The sequence below is a fragment of the Sylvia atricapilla genome, chromosome 5 (assembly GCF_009819655.1).
Source record: "Sylvia atricapilla isolate bSylAtr1 chromosome 5, bSylAtr1.pri, whole genome shotgun sequence".
Lineage (NCBI taxonomy): Eukaryota > Metazoa > Chordata > Aves > Passeriformes > Sylviidae > Sylvia > Sylvia atricapilla.
In genome coordinates, this window is record NC_089144.1 from 48,449,843 (window position 1) to 48,473,886 (window position 24,044).

The 24,044-nt window shown below is 40.5% G+C and overlaps 1 protein-coding gene across 1 annotated transcript in view; it reads left to right on the top strand.

The window, feature by feature from the left end:
- BCL2L13 (BCL2 like 13) overlaps positions 1–24,044 on the top strand; it is a 38,371-nt gene that overhangs the window by 3,925 nt on the left and 10,402 nt on the right. The window contains 5 exon segments of the mRNA XM_066319454.1: positions 1,432–1,606; positions 9,716–9,826; positions 10,776–10,932; positions 12,917–12,986; positions 17,507–17,650. Coding sequence (XP_066175551.1) covers positions 1,480–1,606; positions 9,716–9,826; positions 10,776–10,932; positions 12,917–12,986; positions 17,507–17,650 — 609 coding nt within the window. The 5' untranslated portion in view covers positions 1,432–1,479.

Below are 24,044 nucleotides of genomic sequence, written 5' to 3' on the forward strand. Positions count from 1 at the left end.
AACCAGTGTACTGCTGCTGTTAATCTGAATTCCTTCTCAGGGAGGAGGGATTAGAAGTTAGTCCAGAAATCTTGAACAGCTAGACAGGCAAGTGCTTTTCTTTTGCTTTCTCAATTTATTATTGTTTATTTTTAATTTTGAGGCTTCATTTACAGATTGTTCTTTGGTTTTGGTACCTGATTCTTTGTTTTAGTCCCAAGGCATTTCCAGTGTAATCCATAATTCTCTTGACATGGTCCAATTTCTCTTCCCTGTATTTAGCATTTTGCTCATTCTAACCGCTTTAAACTTTAAACTTGATATAATTTTTTCTTCTAAATGCAGTCTTACATTACTAAATCATCTGGCTCTTTCAGTAGCTGTTCTGTAGCACAAACTTTGTTGTGTGCTTTTCATTTAGACATCCATTCTGGTGGGCAAGAATGGGCTACTGCTTGTTTGGGAATGATTCTTTGAAGCCTTGGAGAACTTAAATTGACTAGTTTATCAGAAACCCCTGGGTAGTATTATTTGATCCATTCAGTTGACAGCGTGTTGGAAGTAGTCATCCAGACTTTACCAAACAAAAAGAGCTGAAACATGTTGATTAATCTCAAACATCCTTTTAATCTGTTGCATGGCTTTTTCCCCACTTCCATATTGTTGCTTCAGATTTTTCTTTTTACCACGTTGTTTTTTATTTCTGTCTACCTTAGTTATTCCTGCAGGTCTTATCTGGATATTTGAAAAAAGCAACAAAACAATTACAGTGAAACAGGGAGGAGTTCTTTGACCAGATGTTGCTGTTAGGTGTGGATTTCTGGTTTATACTTAATAATGTGTGGGTGAGAAATCCAGGACAAACAACCATCTGTTCTCCCAATCCCTACAATGAATGTGGAATTGACTGTTGACCATATGTTTTCCATTGCTGTTGGAACAGTAAAATTAATTCGAGGCGATTGTGGTCACTTTTTCTGCATGACAATCTTGGAGCGTCACAGTAGCAGATCTGAGAAAGCAGAGAAAATATTCAGGGGAGGCTTCGGGAAAGAGAGACTCCTCGGAAGCTGTCGTTTTAGCACATGTTGTGGTTAAGGAAGTGTTCAGAATCAGTCAAAACACGAGCACGTGTGGTTTTGCGTGTGGTTGAGACGGGAGGTGTCGGGAGGAGGGCACGTGGTGAGGAACTGCTGCTTTGGCTTCCATGGGAGTGTGAATGTTGCAGGCAGGAGTGAGAAATGCCACTGCTGGCAGCAGGCAGGGCCCTGCACCGGGGCACAGTTGGGTTTACTCCGCGTGGTTCTTATTAAAATAAGAATGCACAGGATATCAAGGCAAAAACCTGGAGATTGCTTCAGGATCGTTACATAATTCCTCGTTACGTGTGGGTTGGTGACCTGTTGCGGCCGTCTAAACCACCAAACCAAACACTTGACTCTCCCCTGACAGCCTTGCCGGGCTCCCCTGAGCGCAGCCGAGCGCCCCGCAGCCTCCCCGATGGCGTCCGCTACTGCCGTGCCTGTAGGATTTCACTATGAAACCAAATACGTAGTGCTCAGCTACCTGGGCCTTTCAGCACAGGAGAAGCCACAGGAGCATCCTCCCCCTCCTCCTCCAACTCAAGGTAATCTTTGCATAATTATCTCATTGACGTGTGCAGCTGTATTTGCAATTAGTTCTTGGGGTGTTTCTGAGTGTGAGCCTCATGTTTGGTGTAATGGATCTCTTGGTTTCTTCAGTGAAAAATGAATAAATTTCAGTTGAAGGGTGAGAGATGCTGATGGAAGCAAAGCTGTTTGTAGATTACTGTTTTAATTTGAGCTATGCCAGGGCTGACTGGTGTTTAGGAAGCAAGTAAGTGGTTTTAGTTGCTGTCTTGAGGGTAGGAGCATGGATATGTATTACCTTTGTTGTGCCATCAGGAGAATTTCAGCCCATGCTTGCTATTTTTTTGGGACACAAGTGGAAGTTAGCAGGGCTGAGGTGGTGTTTACTGGCACAAACTGAGTGGAGTCTTGAGCAATCTCCTGTGCTAAATAGTTTTGCCCTATTACACTGAGGCTGCTGTTGTTGTCAGTCAGTGCTGATGCAGAGATGTGGCCTATGCTACTTCTGGGTTTTTATTTATATATTTATGAGAAGTCAAGGACTGCGCAGAGTCAGATGTTTCTTCCAGGACAGGTTTATGGATAAAAGAGGTTAAATTAATAAATAGAAGGCAGAATAAAATAAGTTTGGTAGATTGTGTTTCACACAAACCTAGGGGGTAAAAGTGTTATTTATTTTGTGGTGGCAAGCACTTAAGCAATGTTGTTTGTCTGGATTGCCTGGGTGACTTGGCACTTCTTAATGACACTTTAGTCACTACTAGTTCTGTGATTCTGAATTTATTCTGATAAAAGGAGGATAAAGAACCCCCCCAAACCATAGAAAAGACTTCAAAATACCTTTTTCTTTGAACAGTCATTTAAGAATGCATGTGCTGTCATTTACTGAACTTACCTGTCATGAAGTGAGAAATTCCTGAAAAGAAAAGAGTACATCAAAGTTATGACAGAATTGCTTTTCTGTTTGGCACTAAATCATATAGTTATATATAACTGGCTATAATATATGTAATTCATTAATGTTAGTATATTTAATGTGTTAAATTTATCTTACAATATTTAAGGTATGTTTGCTACTTCCACTTTGACTGCATCTGTGGTCCATGAAAGGAGAGGCACCTGTTTCATAAACCCCTTTGTTGAAAAATGTGCTTATTTTAGCAATAACATCTCATTCTGAACATCCCACCCATTTATAACTGTAACTGGGAATGTACTGAGTACATATAAAGATTCAGTGTGTAAGAGTCTGCTTTGTTCTATAAATAGAAGGTTCAGAAAGGAAAATGTTTGTCTTAAAGGTTTTTAAAAATAATTTGGCTGTAGTTACTGTTGGAGTATTTGCAAATTGAGGTGAAACCTTACAAATGATTCTCATTACTGAAACCTCTAAGCTTCCAATCTGAATTACAGCAGTATATTTAGGCTTTCTAAAGAGGAAGCTACAAATGCTTAGATGAAAATTTTGTAGTCACTTAAGAGGACTTCTCAGATATTGTTTAGATGTGTTAGCTTGTGTGACAGCAGTCTGTAGTTGGATTTGCTAGCAAAATATTGTAAAGCATTCATACTTTACAACTTCTAAAAAGGAAATCTTCCTAGATTTTCACCACTTAATTCCCCAAACCAGACAGTGACCACAGTGTCCCCTCTCCTGGTCATGTTTCACTTTAATTAGGTCTCTTTTTCAGTATTTTGACTGCTTTCTGATAAAAAGCCTCTGGATTAAATAATTTTGCCTTACTTTTAATTTGCCAACTTGTTTCTTACTTGGTTATGTGATGCTTTAAATGGGCTTCAGGCTGTATCGAATTAAGTAAATGCTGTATCCTTCTGCTTCAGGATTTATCTCACTGTTTCCTAACTCACTTTTCCTGGTGGTGGTTTTCTGCTTTCTGTGCTTCTAAGAGGTTTCTTTTGTCTGCTAGCTACATTTGGAAAATCCTTTCTCCTACTTTTTCTCACTTTGTTTGTAATTAAGCAGCATTTGAGCTGCACTCCTGGGCTGTGAGTGGTTATTTCAGAGTGTGTCTCCATTGAATATTGAGAAGTTTATGTACCCAGTGTGTATCTCCTTGTTGTTTGGCACGTGGCTGATGCCTGCTTGCTGTAATCTCAATCCCCTAGGAGGGGAGCACAGAAATAATGGATATTTCCTGCCCTGCCTAATGCACTGCTGGGAGGTCTCTGGGTGTTGCAGTCCTGAGTGAGCTGAGAAACCTGGTTAGGACAAAAGAGATGGGAAAGCCAGGAATTGGAAATGAACTGTTGTTGTCAGGAATCCCATCCTGAGGAGGAGAATTCTGGGTTTGGTGACAGACACAGGAGTGGTAACAACAGCACAGCATTGCTTCCTGCTCGTCTCAGTGTGTTTTCCAAACACCCTCACCAGTTGTTGATACAACACTTTGGGTGATCCCAGATTGCTTACATTGTGGATTTCTGTGGTGCTTCACAATGCTGGTCAGGAGTCTTTCCACTCTACGGCTGAACACCAGTGATTTGTGAATTGAGAGGATTCCGAAACACCTGTCTTTAATCTTATTTTGCTTTGATTTGGTTATTGTGCTGACAGACTTTCCATGGGAAGCAGTGAAGCAGCAATTTTGCCTATTGCCTGTTTCCTTTCCAGTTGCAGAACAACTGTATTTTGTGTTTCATTCATATGGAGGCCTTGACTCTGGCTTGCAGTACTTTCCCTTCATTTATTTTTCTTAGCTCCAAATAAGACTGTACTCCTGATAAGTTTTCTGCATCATATTCAGTGTAATGGGGGTATCCAGGAAGGTAAGTTGTACCTTGCCCTGGTGGTGTTAAAGCTGCCCGAGTGGGAGAGTGAGGGACTCCTCTAGAGGGCAGTTCAGTGCAGGATCCCAATTTCAGCCACCTTGTGTCACCCCCTGGAGGATCTTCTGCCTTTCCATTGCATGTGTACAGACCATGGGAGATGAGGAAAAAAGGCACACTGGTTGTTGTTAAGATTTCTGTATTTCCCTTGAGTCTCTTTCTACTGCAGTCTTCCAGATTTCAGTGAAGTTTCAACACTCCAGTTAAACCATAAAACACACCTGGTGGGTCAAAAACACCCAACCAAAACAGTGATCTTTCCCAACAGGAGGGGTACTATTTTATCTCTGTCAGAACTGGTAGGAGAGATTGGATGTTTTTGTTTGTTCCCCTTCTTTCCCTCCTGCCATCGTCTGCCTCTGTTTTCCTGCATTTTGTACTAGGTTGGTTTTGTTTTGTTTTGTTTTTCTGCTGTACATCTTTCTGTTTCAAAACCTGAGATAAGAATAAAACTTTAAGAAAGGTGGATAAGTTTCCAGTTAAAACTTCTCTTTTTTTGCAGGCCTAATGTGCTTTGCAAGACTGATGGTTTTTGGAGGGTTTTTATTCAGCAAATAGAAAATTCAGAGAAATTACATAGAAAATTACATTGCTGTGTTTCCTTTTGGGTCTCTTGGCTGGTCTTGGTTTTGTTGCGAGAAGGATGGCTTTAATTGCAAGCACTGAAATCACTTCTGGCTTCAAGCAAATAAGGTTGATCTGAATCAAGACCTGATGAGCACTTGGAAATTTTTATATTGCTATCTTCTTTTCAGCACAGGGACTAAAGAGAGAGCCATCCACAGTATTCTAGACTCTTGAAAAAAAGACAGTTTTACTGGACAAGCCAATCTTTTAACGTTATAGCTCTATAGTGTTCTGTATATAGCTGTATATAGCTGTATATAGCTGTATAGTGTTCTGTAATGGATTTCAGTGTCTCCAGAGGTAAATCCAGTAAATTTAACTGGCCAGTCCTTTGAGAGATTCTTTTCCTATTAGTTTTGCCAGAATAGTGATTCTGCATAGCAGTCACTGCAGTTTATTTAAAGCAAAATCCATTAGCAGTAAATTGTGTTACTTTTTGGTAGGTTTTCAGGTAGGTGAATCTGAAAATCAGATAAATTGATAAAATCTATAGAGTAACATCACCTGTGTAAGTCAGTGTGGTTTGAGACCACAGATGAGTACCTATATTAAAAATGTGTGGAAGCTCTCAGTGGTCTGTTTATTAGATTGTGGAGAGATGCTTTGTATTTTTTCAGAACTCTTATCATACCTATAAATACTGGTTCAGACACAGAAAATTATTATTAAGTACTGGAAAACATCTCTACACTTTTCCCCCTGAAATCACTCTCATTACTGAAGCTTCCACTCTGCTGCAGTTGTCAGTATTATAAACTTTTCGAGTGAGTCAAAGTACTTTGGCTTTGTGATTCAGTGTATTTGTTTTATAAATATATCTTTGTATTTTATCAAGGAGTGAATTTTAATGTATTTCTCTTTTTTAATCTACTTCCCCATTGCTTGACACCATCCCATGAGCTTGTGGCTATGACAGACGCTCTGAGGAAAAGCAGTTTCTCTGTGCTTTCCTTGACAGAGAGAAAAGTTTTAAATAAACCCTTAGTTTACAGAGTACCTGAAAGATTTATAGTCAGTGCCATTGCTGCATGGTGACATAGATTAGTCAAGAGGTGAGCAAAGTTTTGACAGTTTTACAGTTTCCCTGAGCTGCAGGCTGTCCACAGTACTTTAATCCAATGATTGTGACCAATGTCCTTTTGACCATTTATTATCTTTTTGGAATTACCATATGAAGTGCTGTGTGTAGTTAGTGATTGAGCCATTTTCCTGGTACCTATTGTTAGCTTGTAGGAAACTGAGTTTTTTAGGTTGTTTTATCTTAAATTATGAACTTACTTGTTAGAGACCTTCATCTTAGGGAAAAAAAAAAAACAACAAAAAACCTGTTTGGGCTGTAAAGATTCACATTGTAGGTCAGAGCAGTCCAGTTCTTGGTAATAAGGGAGCTATTCCCTCAGCTGAGGCAAGGACAGAGAGCTTTTTGGGGTGTGAATTCCCACTTGATTGAGCCTCCCCTCTGCCCACAAAAGGAAGGAGTGCTAGTTGGCAATATCTTATCTCTTTTTAATACTTTAGACCTTTTAAGCTGAGCTTTCTTATGATTTATAAAGAGCTTCTTTTGAACATTTCTGAAATCGAGGGTTGCATCTATGTATGGCAGTCTGTGGTCTGGAGTTTGCTGGTGTAATGGATGTGCTTTTCATTAAAGGAAACAGATAAATGCATTTGTTAAGAGATTTTGTGTATCTTTGTCACTTCTCAGTGCTAACAGTAATTTTAGAGTCTTAATGTTTTTAAAAGTCTGAGATGTGAAAGAAAATTACAGTCATGCTGAAAATAAATTTTTAAGTCAACTGTATGGAAGTTAATATAGACACCCAGGAGAACTTGAAAACCAAGATATTGCTGAATTAAAATTACAAGCATGAAAGAAAAAAAATCAGGAGCAATCTGTGACATCAATGGTTTTCTTTTCCAGTCATCCTTCATTCCCTTGAACTAAAAAGGCATAACATCTTTTCAGTCTCTCCTTGTGGTTGCTGTTGTTCCTTGTTAGCTGAAGTTTTGGCTCAAGCACTGTAGAATGAGTTGTGCAGACTCTGTAGCTCTGATGAATAACTTCCCATCCCTCCTCCTCCTGGGATCAAACCTGGCAAACGGGTTCATCTTGTGTTGTTACTGAGTTTCTGGAGTTTTACTGAAATATTACACTTATTTAGTAGTATAATGCTCCCTGATGTTGTGCTTGATAGACTTTCAGAACACATTTTCCTCTACTTCTTAGGTTACTTCCAAATACCTGAAACCCAAAATCTTAACATAATTGTGCCAAAGTGAACCTTTATTCCACGAATAGAAAGGAGAATGCGCTAACTTAGATGTGTAAGGACATGTAACAGAGGTTTGCTGTGCCTCTGGATTGGGAAGAGGCCTTCCAGAGTTGGTTTCCCAAAAGCCCAGAAAAGGCAAACTCATTTCTTGAGCACAGGAAAACATTCAGTGCTCATGGCTCTTACAAACACCATTTCTGGTGTGACCATTTGCATTTTTGATAATGAAAATATATTCTCATCTAAAATAGACTGGTTTTACTGTCTTCTTCTACCTGTTTGTGACTTGGAAAAAGAGAAAAGATACCCTCACTTAGGACTGTTGATGTTCTCCAGTGCTGTGTGCAGTGTTTATTGGTAGCAGTCAATATCCAGGAGATGCAGAAAGCTGAAATCAGTTCTTTATTAGGGGAATAAACAGTGCAAAGTCACTGCTCTGGGAGGGGTGGGGGGTTGATGTTTTGGCATGACTGAGCAGTCAGGTGCTCTGGGAATCAGCAGCTGCTGCAAAGCTGTGGGTGTTACGAGATGGAAACCATTGACTGCAGCTCTGATTATCTAAACAGCTCTTTTGTGCGCAGGCAGCAGTGGAATTTCTCTTCCTTCCAGTTTCCGGGTGGCTTCTTATGGAGTATGACAGCTTGTCATGGCTGATCATCATCACATCAGTGCTGTGAGAACGGGGCTCCTCTGTCCCTGCCATACACGGGGAGAGCACAGGTTCACACAGGGCTTGGCACTTGCACACACTTGTTGCTCTTGACTCCAAGGCAGTGGTTCAGTTCTTCAAAGAAGCAACTGACAGGGACTGACAGGGCATTAGCCAAAATGAGGAACAGTTTGCTCCTCTCTGGAATTTATTACTCAAAGAGGCACTACTTGGAAAGGGGTTTAAGAAGCTAAGTAAAGTTATTCTGAACATGTGTGGTGAAGTCAAATGGAATTAAACTGGTTATCATTTGTTCTTTTAGACTGGTCACAGAAATATATGAAAACATTTTATACTGACTTAAGCATACTTTGGTTTAGAGGGATTCTTGTGCTGAGTTTTTAAGCATTAACACGTGTTCAGTGGTTGATACTGCGGATATTTAATGTATTTTTCAATTGTATTAAGTGCTTATACAGTTTTCACACACTCTGTTATGGAGTTTAGTCATTATGTGTCCATTGTGGAAAAAAAGGGAAGGCAAGACAACTCTTTGAAGTGAATTCCAACAGAGAAACAAACCAAAAAACCAGGCCACAAAACTGTCATTCACAAGACCACCAAATTATGATTTAGTGCCTTCAAAACAGGAATGAAGAAAAGATGTGCCAGAAAGCTCCACTGACTGTTACAGGACTTAGCTGAAGATCTGGATGTGAAATGAAAGTGGTGAAGAGGAAATTGAGTCAGATGATACTGACATTACAGATAGAAATCCTTTCCCTTTTAGTTTTCTTCAGCTGAGTGAAGAATGTCTGTAGAGTAGAACACTGAATGTCTAGATAGAACTGTAGCCCTTGGTATAGGTGCAGAAAGGGTGAGAAACTCAAATGTCCTGAATACCTGGGTTTGTTTGGAAACAGTTCTTTGTCTCTTGGCGCAGCATAATGATAAAGATGATTGAGAGTCTATGTAACCCTGACTGATACGGCTGAAACAACCTTTTGTTACCAATATCTAGAGTCAGCACATAGAAAATGTGTTTGTGATCCCAAACCGTGGCATATGAACTTCTGGGGATATGCAGCCATTTCAAATTCCTAAATTTCTTGATTAGGAGAGGACAGTTGACAGCTGACTGACAACTGTGAAGTTCTTTGCCTCTAGTCTTACTTGTGAACACAGTGTTAAATTGTGGCCTGTAGACTCCTCACGACCAGGGAAATGATGCCCAGTTCACAGGTTTCAGGATTTTTGATTGATGTCGTTGCATAGTTGCTCTGAGAATGTTGTAGATTTTGCAGGCTTCAATATAAATTTTACTACTAAAATCAAGCTTATGCCAGTCTGTTTTGTTTTGGTGTAGTTTGATAATAAGTATATTAGGTATAATGGCTGATGTTTATGTGCCTTGGTTTGATTTTGGTCTTAAATTGAAGATGTTACTTTTAAAGTTCCTACGTATTCTGCTTGTAACCTTATAGTTCTTTATTTTATTTTACTTAAAGCACCAGTTCTACCTTGAATGGGCCTGGCAGTTTATCTGTTTCTGGGTTCCTGTAATGAAACTTGTAATAAGTCCTCTGGAAGGGATCATACTTGTTGCTGTCTGAAATCAAACTTTCACCTCAAATTCCTTTATACTTAATATTTCAATACCATGTTCCATTATCTACCTTGTTTGAAACATGAAATGAAAACATTTGAATGATTTCTTTGGTTTCTTTCAGGGACTCAACAACAGCTTATGGCACAACATGCTGTGGAGAAAGAGGCTTTGGAGAAGATTAAAATAGAAATCGAGGAGGAGCTAAAACGTCTTGATGAAGAAATCTTGGAAGGTGCTCTTCAGGTTTTCCCGTTTCAATCCATAATCTCTATGCACTGTAATGGTGGTTAATTTGTAACAGGTACTCCAGTTAAAGAGATTTTTGAATCCATTGAATCTCTTTATCCTCCTCCCCCCACAAGATTTGTACACATTGTCACATGGAGTAAAATAGTTAAACGTTACCATTTGGAGTGGTGGAGCCTGGCCAAAGCAAACAACTGGATGACATTTAATAGGCTACTATAAATAATGAAAAGTAAACAGCCCTTAAGCTGCTGCACTTGATGGCAGAAGTCATCAGGGGTTAATATTTCAAGGAGTGTGGACTGAAATAGTCAGATTTCTCTCTTCCACCAGGTTTATTTTTTGTGATGTGCTTTGACCTGCAGATGTGGCTTTTATAGGACTCCCAGCAAGGAATTATTTCAAACCCATCTTTGCTTTGCATGTGTGTTGCAAATCAGAAATCTGAAATAGAAGGACTCTAGAGCTGTTTAAATTCATTCATATGGAGCTTTCCTAGAAGTTTTAGACTGAGAAGGAAAAGGTTATATGGACAAAATAATATTTAAAAAGAAGGATACTCTAGTACTGCTGCAGAGATGTCCATGTGTGGGCAGATGTATTATGAAAAGAGGCTCTTCTGCTGCTCCATCAGGGTTGGCATCAGCTTAAAATGGAAAAAGAGCTGCACATTCAGCAAACTTGCTGGTTAGGATGCAATTGTGAAACAAGAGCTGGTGGGGAAATGTAGCTCAAAGTCATCTCTGCCTTTAAGTAGCACTTTCAGAATGTATTTGGACATTTTTACTATGATTTGTTCATTGCATGCTTTAACTACAGAGTTGTGGGTTTTTTTTGTCTGTCAGGTAAACTGTGTAAACTGCTAGGATAAGGAATCTGAGACTGTTGATGTTCTTCTGTGACTCTGTTTTATTCTGTGTACCTTCTTCTCTCAGCATTTACCACTACAGGGTTTGACTGCCACACTTCCCCTGTGTTCAGCCCTGCCAATCCAGAGAGCTCAATAGAAGACTGCCTGGCTCATCTGGGGGAGAAAGTGTCCCAGGAGTTGAAGGAACACCTGCACAAAGCACTGCAAAGCTTGCTTAGCAAGTGAGTTTCCATTTGCTTTTTCAGAGGTGTTTCCTTTTGCACTGGGACTGCTGATGAAATACTGAAGTTGGGACTGCATCTTGTATTGTAATTCTTTCTTTTTCAATCTCCCTTCATGTGGCTGGGTTGGGGGTTTTTTGTTGTTGTTTTGCAATGTAATGTGCAAACATTTCTTTGTGGTATTTGCCCCTTGCAGCAGTGTAAGTTCTAAAATTTTTCTAAGCTTTTGTTACTGGAATTTCTGAAGCTGCTTCAAGCAGTTTGAGTTGCTGGTCAAACTGGCAGCTGCCATTCAGTTTCATGAATGCTGAGCTGTAGCCACATTAATGTCTTCAGCCTTATGGCAAAGAGTGGAGCTGAAGGTTTGTTTGTGGCCTGGTCCATGATGAGTGGGAGTTTCCCTCAGAGGATGGTAGTTACAAACCTTGTGACCACCCTTCAGGTACACATCTGGAGCAGATGTGGGCCTCTGGGCTAACCTTGGTGTTTTAACAGCTGTCATGCCAGTTTAAGCTTACTGTGTAAATAGCACATTGCACTTGGCATGCTGCTGTCTTAATTAATGTCTTTGCAAATTGGTGCAATTGTTGTAGTTGCTTGGTTTTCTGTTATAAATTACCAGCCTGAAATTTAATGGATTCAAATGAACTACTTGAGGCTTTTCTGAGTGACCTCCAAAATGTGTTGGTTTAGAGCTGGAGCTGAAAGTTGCTGCTTTAGGAAGAGTCGTATAAATGCCTCTGTGCATTTAAGTGGTTCTAGCTTGTTGATATTCTGGTGTTCTAGGCTTGCTATGTTTTCTACAGCAAAATATTTGCTTTCTAAATAATGTTTATGTATGTACATACATAGAGTCAGAAATGCCTGTGAAACCATGTTGCCTTTTTCTAAGGCAAACTAGAATTACTGTTTAATCTCTTGATAATATCCTTCCTGCAGCTGTTCTGCTCTCCTCATCCCACTGATTGATTTAGATTTGATTTCAAAGAATGAGTGGGCCAAGGAATCAAGCGAGCGTCCTTAAAATGACAAACCCAAATTATGTTCTCCCTGCTGTGTTTTTAACTCTGTTCTTTTCCCCCTGTTGCTAGTGTAATGCTGTTTGATACAATACTTACTAACTTGGCTTATATTTTCCTGCCCTCTGACGTGCATATAAACAATTGTTAGGGTAGGCGGTTAGATGATGACAGGTTCCTGGAGTTCCATAAGCAGTTTTCTGTCCAGTGCCAGTTACCACTATTTCCATTAATCTGAAGTCTGAACTTGCCTTTTGTAGTGCTCTGGCTGATGACAGCTGCTTTTGAAGCAGTGCATCTTCTGCTGTCTCTTGGCAGAAAGCCTTTGCTGTTACTGACTCTTGGATGCCAAATGATCTTGGAGGAAAGAGTTTGGAAGAGAGGAGTTTCATCATCCCAATTCAGAGAAGTAGGGATGATAAATCTAGAATAGAGGTTTCTACTGAAGTATGAAGGGGGTTTGTGATCAAAAGTGCTGTTTCTTGCAAATAAAGGTTTCAGCTCTTAACATAATGCTAATGCAGTAAAACAGTCTGTATTAGTCTATAGCCTGTATTGTTTACAAAATTTTGCTCTGCACTGGCCTCTAGCTCAGGTTTAAATTTCTTAGTGGAATTTAGTGTCTTTAAAATCTTAAATTATAGAAAAAAGACCATATGCAAGAGCTTAGAAATTTTCTAGCATATCAGAGAACCTACTTATCGAATGTCTTTTAAGTTGTAGAGTATCAAATTATGAGGAAATTTACTTAACCAGTTATACCGAAGTGTGTAAATGGGAGAAAGGTGATGCCTTCCTGACCCTGTCTGGTGCTGATGTGTTATGTCCTGAAACTTGTTTGCCGTTGAAAATGACTTGCTGTAATACATATGAAAATATTTTGTCCTCTGGAAACTGAGAACTTGCTTTTATTCACGTTCTTTTGTTTCCTTTTATAACTTTCAGTGTTGGTTTAACTTCTGCAGGCCAGTGACATATCAGGAGTACCGGGAGCGCACGCAGGAGGCAGCTGCTCATGCCAGTGGATGGAACAAGGTACCAGATCACTGACTTGCATTTGGATCTGTCTCCTGTCTCTTTGATGTTTATGTTTTTTGTACGTGCTATTGTCTATTATTTTTTGTATTTTGGGCACAGTTGTGCTTCACAGAGAAAAACAGAAAAAACTTGGTTTTAGTATGAAGTAAATTGCACTCAGTGGTAGATGTGCACATAGTGGGTAGTTTTTATAGATAAGTTAGCTAGAAGCTACTGAATGGAAGTGTTAGGTCAAGCTTCCTTTAGTTTGGTAAAATGAGAGGTTAGACATGTTGCTTGACTTATTTTTTTAAAATTCCCAAGAGAGGTTAATTCCTGCAGCAGTTTTGGAATGAAATCTGAGACTGTTTTTTCATAATACTTCTCTACTCTTACCCTCCTGCAATGTCAGGTTTAAAATACATGTAAAAAAGAGTGCTGAACATGGTGAAAATAAAAATTGGCAATATCTTCATGATACTTACATTGCTCAGAAAACATAGGGATGGTGTTCCTACCTGGTTTCAGGAGTAGTTATCTCAAATGATAGGAATCTTTTTTTAGCAAAATGCAAGTCTGTAAATGAATTATCTTAAAATACTTTTAATGCAGAATGGGTAGATTACTCTTCCCAGATTCATCTTTCATTAATCATTCAAATTCATCACCTTAATCATTCTCTAATGGGTTCAGTGGGCATCAAAAAAGAATGAAAGAACAGAATAACTACTTGCAAATTTAATCACAATTTGAGTGTTAAAATGTAGACTGAAATTTAAAAATAGAACAGGAAATCTTCTTCCCCCTCTAAATTTTTCTTTCAGGAAGACTTTTCCCTGACTAGATTTCCCTGCTTACTTCAAAAACTGTTCATCTAACCAAGGGTGTGGGCACTTGTAAAACAGTTTAATAAACACTGCATGACAAGTTACTGCCCATGGCTCCAGCAATTATCATTGCTTTATGTGCGTGCTCTTTCAATTTGTCATCTTGTGATTCACAGCAGTTTGGTTTAAACAACCATGAAATATGATTATCAAGAAGGTGGCTTAAGCTAGCACATTTCACTCTTCATCTGATGAAAGCTAAAACCAAACATAAAGGGAGGAGGTGCATGGGGCTTCTCAGGTCAATGTGCTTTGGGTCCCCACCTCCTGAAGATGCAGCCCTGTGTGGATGAATGGGCTGCTTTCGGGAGTTTATGATCCAGCCTTCATTGCTGCTGCTTTCCTGCAGCCCCTGGGGCTGGTGGATTTCAGTCCCCATCAGCTTATGGTGGAGACCATCATCCAGAACATCTTTGCCTCAACCCTGCTTGCCTGCAACATTTGATGCTACAAAACACATAGTCCACAAGCAAACCAGAGTGGAAATTTTTGTATGCCAGCACAGCATCTGTTTGTATTGTTTTTGTGGTAGCTTGGAGCTCCAGGAATGCTCAGCAGTTCCTTCAGTAATCCTTATTTTGAGGAGAGGGAATATATTTTTGTTGGTTTCATTTCCTTTTAATTTCCTTTATCATCTCAATCAGAATTGTGTTTTATAACAGAAGAAATCTAGATACCTTTCCTGCCATCTCAGCTCAACTTAATTTTTAGTCTAAAGAAGCTGTTAGAAAAACATGTTGATGTTGAATTCTATAAAGGAACAGGGTGCTCATCTTTTATTTGAAATAAGGCTCTCATTAAAAAAAAAAAAACAAAAATAAATTCCAAACCACATCAGACACGACAAATTGAATTTCTATAAGAAAATGAACATAATAAAAAAATGTTCATGCAAATAAAGATTTCAGCTCTTAACATGCTAATGCAGTCTTCATTGCTGAGGTTTTTTAATGCTTTTTGCTTAAAACTGAATATTATATACGTATATCTGAAATGCATAATCCCACTGTTGTGCAACATCTGAAAGGATAAGAGATATTGTTATTGAGAGCCAGTAGAACTGGTGAGTAGGGTAGCAGTCATCTTAGAGTCCCATTCTTACTGATTATTGGAGGCAAAGAACAGTACAACAAAAATAAAAGAAATAATCATGTGAAGAATTAGATTAATTTTAAGTTGAAATAGTCAAAAGGTACACAGAACTGCAATAATTTTGGGTATAGCTTCCTCAAAAAAGGGCAGCTTCCCCAAAGCCTCGGAACTTTCTTTGGGGTTTTTTTGGTTGGTTGGTTGGTTTTTTTTGGGGTTTTTGTTTTTTGGTTTTTTGGGGGTTTTTTTGGTGTACATTTAAATATGTGATATTGTACAATGGGATATTGCAATAATGTGGTGGACACAATTTACATTTACATTTCATTTACACAATCAGCTATCTGCTCATAGTAAAGTGGGTTTTATAGTGATTCCCTATAAGTTTCCTCCTGCCAACTATTTTCTGTGTACATTTTTCTTCAGTCAAAATATAATTATTCTTTCCCAGGCAATCCTGGTGGAGGGAGTTGCAGTTGCCTTGAATTGCAAAGGCTGTATTTTTACTTGGCTCTAGTTAAATCTCACCACCATTCACACAGCTGCTCTTCTGTACAGAAAGGTGTTGAGAACTTTAATGGAAGTACTGTGAGGTAATTTCTTTCATGAATTAACAGTCTTGTGCAAACCTGCTCCTGTTCCTACTGGTCTCAAAGGCAGGAGTGTCAGAATTTCAGCAGGAAGGGAAAACAGGGTGGTGTTTGTTGGTCTGTGTGGGACTGGATGTTAGAGTTTGAGTTTGGTCACTCACTCTGAGGCCTGAAGAGGCTTGCTGAATTTGGGGGGAATGGGTGGATTAGACATCAAGTTGGCAAAGGAAAAAGGCAAGAATCATGTTCCCTATGCCAGCATTTGAGCTCCCTTCATTTCCCAAGCAGCCTTTCCTTGCCTTTGTTTCGCTTGCCTTCAGCTCACAGTAAATGTTAAATATTTTGAGATCTCAGTGTTCATGCTGCTGTAGAGTTATGTGGGTGTGCCCAAAGCCTCTGAAAGATGCCTAGCCTTGACAGCTTGGGTGGTTTTGTTCCAAAAATTTTGAAGTTTCCTCTTGATACCTCATCTTGACCTGCTTCTTATACGTGTGCACTGTGATCTTGCACCTCTTCTGCCTCTGAGTTGAGATTAATTGCAAGAAGCTCAAAACCTCTAACATTTTAGAGAGACTAAAATGTCTAAAAAGACTTTTGGACTTCTGACACCATGACATCCCTAGTGACGTGTTAACAGTTACCAGTGTTAACAGTCCATCACAGAACAACAGTGCTGTAACCTGTCTGCCGCAGTCTTGGACTCCTTTGTTAATCTGCTGGAGCATCTTAAATTTATTCAATTATGGGCATTTTTAGGCCTTATCTGGTTTTAGTAGTCAATCTCAGTGTGATGCCACCATGAATTTAGTAGAAATCTCAATTTCAGCTTACTTTGCCTATTCTTCTTCCTCCAGCTTTGCACCCTAAGGTGTGATTTCTGGTAATAGTAGTGCAGGATATTTATGGAAAAGAAAACCAGGCTGATGAGGGAAGAGACTGGAAAAGGAAGGAGGTTCTAGGAGTTGAGTATGAGCAGTAGTAGAGCCTTCATCTCCCTAAAACAGCATTCCAGTCTGCACAGTGAATAGAGGTGCAGTGCCGTTGTCTCAGTTAAAATGCAGTAAAACAAATATTTCCCTCTTGTGTCATAATATTGCTTTTTCAGATGCTAATGACTTCAGTCCATACCAGTTTCCCGACCTTGGCGAGTTGCTGCATATAAACATTGCCCAGGGGGTCACTTGCATGCTCTAGGAGAATAAATTTAGAGTTTAAAAGTTCAACTGCATGTTGTTTAAGGAAACAAAAACATAATTTCAGAAGGAAGTGTCTAGAACCAAATACTCTGAAGGAAGCTGATTCACAGTGTCTTCCGTCTTCCAGAACAATTTAGATTAAGGCTTAGCATTCAGTTGAAATGTTTCTGAAGAGGAATGGGAGTAGGAAATGAGGGAGGAAGATCTTTCTGTGTTAAATTTGGCATCAGAGGGAGAGTTTGACATGGAAAGGGCTTTGTGCTTGTCATTTAAACATGTGTGTAATGTGTATGCTGTTGGGTGGAGGTGTTTGTTTCTGTCCTGCCACAAAGCCAAGTGTGAACTCCTAAAGAGACTGTCTAGTGCAGTGTTCCTATTCAAAAATGAGTTTGCTGTTTCCATTTGGATGCATATCCCTTCAAGCTGTTTATGATGTTGTGTCTTTCCACTTCTGGTGTAGCAAGTTCTGACCTGCTTCTCCACCTGTATTGGGAAAAAAGTGGGGCTTAAGAAAGCACTGCAGTGGTGTTCTGTCAAATTCTCAAGATAGACTGTGGGTTTTTGCTTACCAGATTAAGGTTTTTTGGGGTTGTTTTTTGTGGGGGTGGGCTTAATGCATTTTATTGTGTGTTTGCCTCGTGTGTTCTTAGAAATGACAAGTATGTTGGTATGTTTGAAGATTCAGACTTTTTCTGTGGACACATAAATTCTGTTGTAGCTGCACAGTAGTATTGATAATGCTTTCTGTATCTATTCACAACTCTTGTCTTTTGAAGGTCTTGGTGCCCCTGGTTCTGTTACAACAATTTCTGATGGAGCTGACCAGACGAGGCCAGGAGCCATTGAGTGCCCTTGTGAACTTCGGGGTGACATATCTAGAAGATTATTCTGCAGATTATATCATTCAACAAGGAGGATGGGTAAGGAGACTTCGTTTCTAAGTGTGATCCTCATAGGAGTGAAAGCTAAGAGGGGTTGCTAGAAGTAAACCAGATGTAAGAAGGGATGATTCAGAAAAAGAAGCTTTAAAAAATAATTAGGAGCTCTTGGGCAGTCCTCTATTTCTATTCTCTGCCCCAAGGCAGAACTGACTTTCACCCACTCATTTCTGATGTTGATATTAAAGACCTGTGTGATTGGACTCCACGATTTCCCCAGGCAGTCCATTCCAGTTCTTTGCATGTCTGATTTGTTGGGTAGCTATTGAAATTGAAGAGGTCCTTAGGTGTCAAATAACAATTAGTTTTCATACAGTGTGTGTTAAGGTGCTAATTTGTTGCAGTATGGTGAGCTTTGTGCTTCCCTGTTAATATACATGGAGCACTGCATTTGGAAGCTGACACCCATAACAAGAGGTGATATGCCTGAGAGGCTCCTCTTTTTAATGGTGTCGTCACCCTCTGGTGATTGCTGGAAAAGGTATATGGGTTTTTTTCTCCTCTTAAATTTCAGAGAGTTTCTTAGCAGATAAGTAATTGGGGAGCACTTCATATAGAAATGTCAATAGGTACTAATTAATTTTTATAATAAGTGATAAGATAGCGAATGCATATTAGAGTTTATAGGTGTATAGGAACATGCATAGAATAAGCAAGCAGGATTTCTTTGTGCTGCATTTTTCCTTGTAGAAATCTTTAATTCATGGTAAGCAAGGTTCCTGAGTCATGGCGTGCTGAGACAGTTTCATTTAGAAATACTTCATAAAGGCAGCTCACAGCTGATGAGCTGGGTCTTGAAGGCTGAGCCTAAGATTACTGGGTTTGGGAAGAATGCCAGATTTGAATGGAATTAATCTGGGATTTGTAAAATGGCTCCAGCAAGTGATTTATTCTAAAAGGAAAACCTGTTCAGGAAAACGCAGTGATAAAAAATACTAGTAGGAAAAATCTCATTCAGAAGCTGCTTGTATTTCAAGAGTTTACCTGAGGGGTTTTTTTTTGAAGAGTAGCTTGTTCCAAAATTTCTGCACATCTGCACCTCCTTTACCTGTTCCCTTCCTGGCAGTTGTGGAGAGCAGTTCTCAAGGCCTGTGGGAGGGATTGTTTGTCTTTAATGGACAGAAGCACTAACAGCCTGCAGCCAAATGACCTTAGGGCATTTGATAAATGCACTCATATCTCAGAAGTATTTTCATTCCTGGGCAGGCCCTTACTTGCAGCTTTTAGACAGATCAATGTTAGTACTTTTGTGCTTTTCTTTTGTTTTTTGACCTCCAAAAGGGCTTGTGCTGTGTTCTCCAGCCCCTTTTTGAGGTCTGCTGTAAACACACTTCACAGAGAGCAAAGCTTCTGCAAACAAGCAGCTTTCCAGCAGGGCCTGTGAGGGAGGGGGCTGTGCTTTGTGTTTGGGTGGCTGTGCATGGATGTACAGATCTGGCTGGTGCTGTCCAGCGGGCTCCCAGCGTGTCTGTGCACATCCAGCCAGGCAGAAAATCAGACTGACACAGGCAGTGCAGCAAACAAGCCAGAGCTATTTTTGAAACAGCACAAGAGGCGAGGAAAGAGACAAGGTGATGAAAATCCTTTCCAGATGAATTAATGTAGCTGCACTAACCTTTGTGACTTGCTCTAGGGACGGGCTTAGGAGCCCGCTGGGCATGTGGCTGTTTGTGGAGGAAGGGGATATATATGGTTACATTGTATTTTTTTCCTCCTGTAAGGAAAAGCTTCATTTTCACCCTGTGGCTGTTTCTGGGTTTGTTCTGAGGCTGTGCAGTGCTGGGAGCGGGGCATGGGGCCACGATGGGAGAGGTTGTGTTCTGAGAAGGGCCAGGAAGAGCCTGGCAGGCTGGTAGCCACACGAAAGTGTAGGAGTGTTTGCATTTTTAAGATAAGCATCTGCCACAGGGGCTCTGTGTGCCGGATCAAGTTGTCAGTAATAATCTGCTCGAGCCATAAGGGCCATGTGTAAACCTGGGAGTTTCCAGTGACTCATGTTGCTGTGACAGTAAGAGGTTCGATTTTTGTGTTATTTTGGAGCTGTGTGAAGTTAGGTCTTTCCTGCAGCTGCGAAGAGCTTGCTTAGAAGTGAGATGCAGGAATAGCCTGTCTGGTTTTCTGTGGATCTGGAGCAGAGGAGAGCTTCACAGGAGTCAGCTTTTCAGGGGCAGACCTGAAAAGCTCTGTAGTGTCTCTGGTGCTGTCTCATCCCTTGGCACCGTGTAATTTGGGATCTTCCTCAATTTTTGGATTGAAGTCAACCTTTGCCTGGAGGGGAGTAACCAGTCAAAGGTAAGGGGTCAGCTGAGCCCTTCCTGTGCCTCATTGCAAATCTGTGGAGTCAGAATTGCACAGAGCTGTGTCATCCATTTGCTGCATCATTCTGTGCAGCCACAATGCGGCTGGAAGAGCTCCCAGGGTTCTGCATGTGTGCAAGACTTGAGGTTCTCTTGTGAGCTCGGGAGGCTTGTAGGTCCAGGAAAGCATCTCACTGAGGATGGTGAACAACTAACTAGAAGCAAAATTTCCAGCTCAAGGGAATAAAGGTTTACAAATTGAGTAGCTGTGCAGCAGATTTCAAGAAATTGGCATGGCTTGTGGGAAATGGGAAATTTGATATACTGGAGGATGACACGTGCTTTTTGATTTTCCATGCCAGTCCCACAGAGAGATGGGTGCTGAAATGGTGTGTTGAAACAATGAGTGTTCCCCTCCCATTCTCCCTTCAGGCACTAAAATTGCTAACTTTTGATGGCAGTGTGGGACTGGGATGTATTGGTGAGCTGGTTGGGTTGGTGAGGGAATGGCTGGCGTTGTTTTATGTTCCCTGTTTCACTAATTGCCCTGACAGGTTTGGCTGCAAACCCTTGCATTTACCTGTTTGACTCTGAAGTTTTAGTATGATCTCTCTTTTGAGCAAAAAGCATGCTGGGCATTCCAGGTTCTCTAAACAGACACCTGTAGGGATTCTTCCTCCTGACTAGTGGGTCCACTGGTCCTACTAAGACCTTCTTCCTTTATCATCTTGAGCCATTGCAAAACAATACCCAGCTGGATTTACTGGCAGCTTTGTTCTTTTCTTTCCCAAAAGCAACGTTAGGGCTCAGCAAACACAGTGTGTACATGCTCTCCCCACCCCTTTCCTCTTCCTCCCCACCCCTTTCCTCATGTCCCCTCCCCTTCTCTCCTCCTACCTCCCCTGCCTTTTTGCTCTCATCGGACTTCTCCAGGGCTGAATGCTGCTGCATCAGAAGCATTTCTTGGTCTCCTGGAAAAGTGCACAGTAAGACCAGTCAGTGGTAAGGATTTTTTCCCCTCTCCTTTCCCACCCCTTCCCAAATAATTTATTTCTTCTCAAGTTCTGCAGATCCTGTTTTCCATGGTTAGATGTCATCTTTGTAGAAGGTATCTGGGAATGTCTATAAGGAAGAAGGAGTGTAAGTTTTGTTGGAAACTGCCTGTTTTTTTTCTCTCAGGTTCCTATTCCTCATACCAGCCCCTCTGCTTTCCCCATTGTTTGAACCTTTTTGTCACAATGCAGTCAATAATCGTTCTTCTCAGCACAAAGCCCGAGAGTTATATTGTGACCCATGGCAGAAATTGCCTCTGCCTTCCCAGGGGTCTTGTCTCATTCAGTTCAGACTTGGATTTGGATTTAACTAGTTAACTGTCCATGTTGAAGGGAGTAAAAGTAAATTTGCTTTGAAATCTAATATAGTGTTTACGGTTTCCTATCTCAGCCTTAGAGGAGCTGCTTTCTCTGTCCCCATTGTTTTGTCTTGGGCTCTGCAGCTTGGTTTTAGGTTGTTTTTTTGCTGCGTTGGTTGAACAATGCACATATTAGAGAGTGTTCACAATCTGGAGGAGACAGAGAGTAAAGTTGCAACTGTCATCCTTGGGAAGTGAGGTAGTCAGTTTGTGCTTTGAGAGATGAAATCTCTTGCAGCAGTCCAGGTGTCTGCCCTGGGAATGACAATGCAGAAATACAGAGACGTGCTTCTGCTGAGGAGAGACAAGTAAGTTTAATGTGGCAGAGATGCAAGAAAGGGCAGTCTAGTTAGAGCAGTCCTAGAAAGGAGCTTTCCTTTCAAAATAATTATGTTATGTGCTCGTATCATGGAATACTACAGCAAAGTAACTTCTTTGGGTATGGTAATAGTTTTTTTTCATTTTTAGGCACTGTGGCTGAAGAAGGACATTAGATAGTAAAGGAGCAACTGGGTCTCCTTTCTCTTTCTCCTTCAAGAGCTTCAAATCTGAAGAAATGGTCTATAAATAACTGATTTTACCTCATTTTAAACCCATAAGACTGAAACCTTAAGGGTGTTACTTTGGTTCTGACTTTTCTGCAGGTTGTAGATTTATGTTGGAAGACAGGGATGGAAGAGAATAATTTCTGCAGGCTGTTCTAGCCAAAGCATTCCTTGAAGAGAATGAGAGCAGTGGCTGCAATATCAGAGTCCTCTGATGTGGTTCATTCGACCTTCTTTCTTTTTTTTTTTTTTTTTTTTTTCCTTAATGAGAAGTGCAGTCCTATTTGTAAAACTCTGCTCTCTTTTCTTGGCTCCACCTATCTTGACAGTTTCAGAGGGATGACAGAGAGAAGCAGTAAATGCCCGAGGGCTTTTGGGACTCCTTATATTTTAGAATGTTTTGTTCTGGATCTGAGTGTGTTCAGCAACTTCTTTATAATCCATTGCTCTGAAGGATTAGCCAGGTGATGCTGTCAGGTGTGACTTCCACGAGGGTCTGAGAAGGTTTGGTATAACGGGAGCAGATGGAGCTGCAGCCTTGGCACACCCAGGTGGGAGTGAAGCCATTCCTGGGCACAGGCACCTCTGCTCCAGCACAACAGCTGCCCCTCTTTGCCACAGCTATCGATTATGCACGAGCACATTCCCAGCTCTAGGGAAGTTTGTTGTTGTGGACAAGTTTGCTTATTTCCCCGTGGAAGATGTCTTAGGATCCCTGGATATAGGCCAGTTCATCACTGCTTGCCTTTTGTTGTTCAGACACTGGATTTAAGCCCAAATGTATTTGATGGGTTCTAGTGCTTGTTGCTGTGACACTGTTAGTGTGGGGAAGGTGGCCACGGAATCACGGAATGTCCTGAGTTGAAAGGGACCCACAAGGATCCCTGAGTCCAAGCCCTGAACCACAACCATGTGGCCTGAGAGCATTGTCCAAACACTTCCTGAACTTCATTTCTCTGTGGGATAAGTTGTGTTACAAGATAGTCAGTGCCCTCACCTAAAAATCTTCCTAGCTGAGTTGAGTGAAATTTTTATAATAGCCAAGATTACTGTCCTGGGACACTGTGTTCTGCCAGCATTTCCTCTTGAACCTCCGGATATCTCTTTTCTCAGGGATTTATGTGGCTCTGTTTAGTTTCATGTTGAGGGGCTGAAGCTCAGGGAACATGGAGACTTTTCCTCTAGTGGCACACTCTGACCTGTATAGAATTTTTGCCTGTGTCATACAAAATCAGGATCTGGGGTGTACAGGTGGCTTGCTGGGGCTCTATATTTTTCAGGTGGGTTTTTTTGTACCTTCAGAAAAAGGAGTTTTGTGTGAGTTGCCTATCCACAATCATCCTTGTTCATACTTTTAAGAACTGAACCAGAGAGGACCAGTTGAGCTTTTAAGAACACTTCAAACCAAACCCTGAAAGATTTAATTAGACACAACTGTTTTGCATGTTTCCTGGTCTCTGGAGTTTACAGGGCAGGGCATTCAAAGTCTGCTGTAAGATGCAGCAATGCTCTGTTGGACACCTTAATGGGGGTCTCTTTGTTCTAATCTAATCTTGTCTCCATTATAGATGCAACGTGTGCTACTACTGCTGTTTTTTTGTAGAGAGAAAAGAGTTGCTTTTATCTTTGAGACATTCAAAATTTTGATTTGAATAGCTCTTGGCAGCAGAAGCAGCTTTGCATAAATCATGCTGAATTACTACTTTGTTAAATAAGGATGGTTTTCCTTAAGTATAGTTAAAGGTTTTGCTGTTTAGCAAATATATACTATAGGTATGAGCCTGTTTGTTTGTATACACTTAAAAAATATAGCATATTGGAACCTAGAAAGAAAATATAGACAACATAAGGTTCAGTTTCTATGTTTTGAGGGAGTTTCTGTTATGTTTGCTGTCTTTAAATACAGTAAGTGAAAGTTAACAGGTGTTTTTAAAATAACAGTTCTGTAGTATATTATTTCAGGTGCTTTTAGGACTTGTTTTTTCATTATTTTGTTGCCATCTTTGCTGCTGTCCAGTGCAGCTCACCCTGCAGCATTCTGGCTGTAGCCTCTCCTGAGGGTAGGTATGCCACATTTGTTAACAGTGCTTCCTGTCCTTGTAGAAGCATCCTGGAACAGCCCC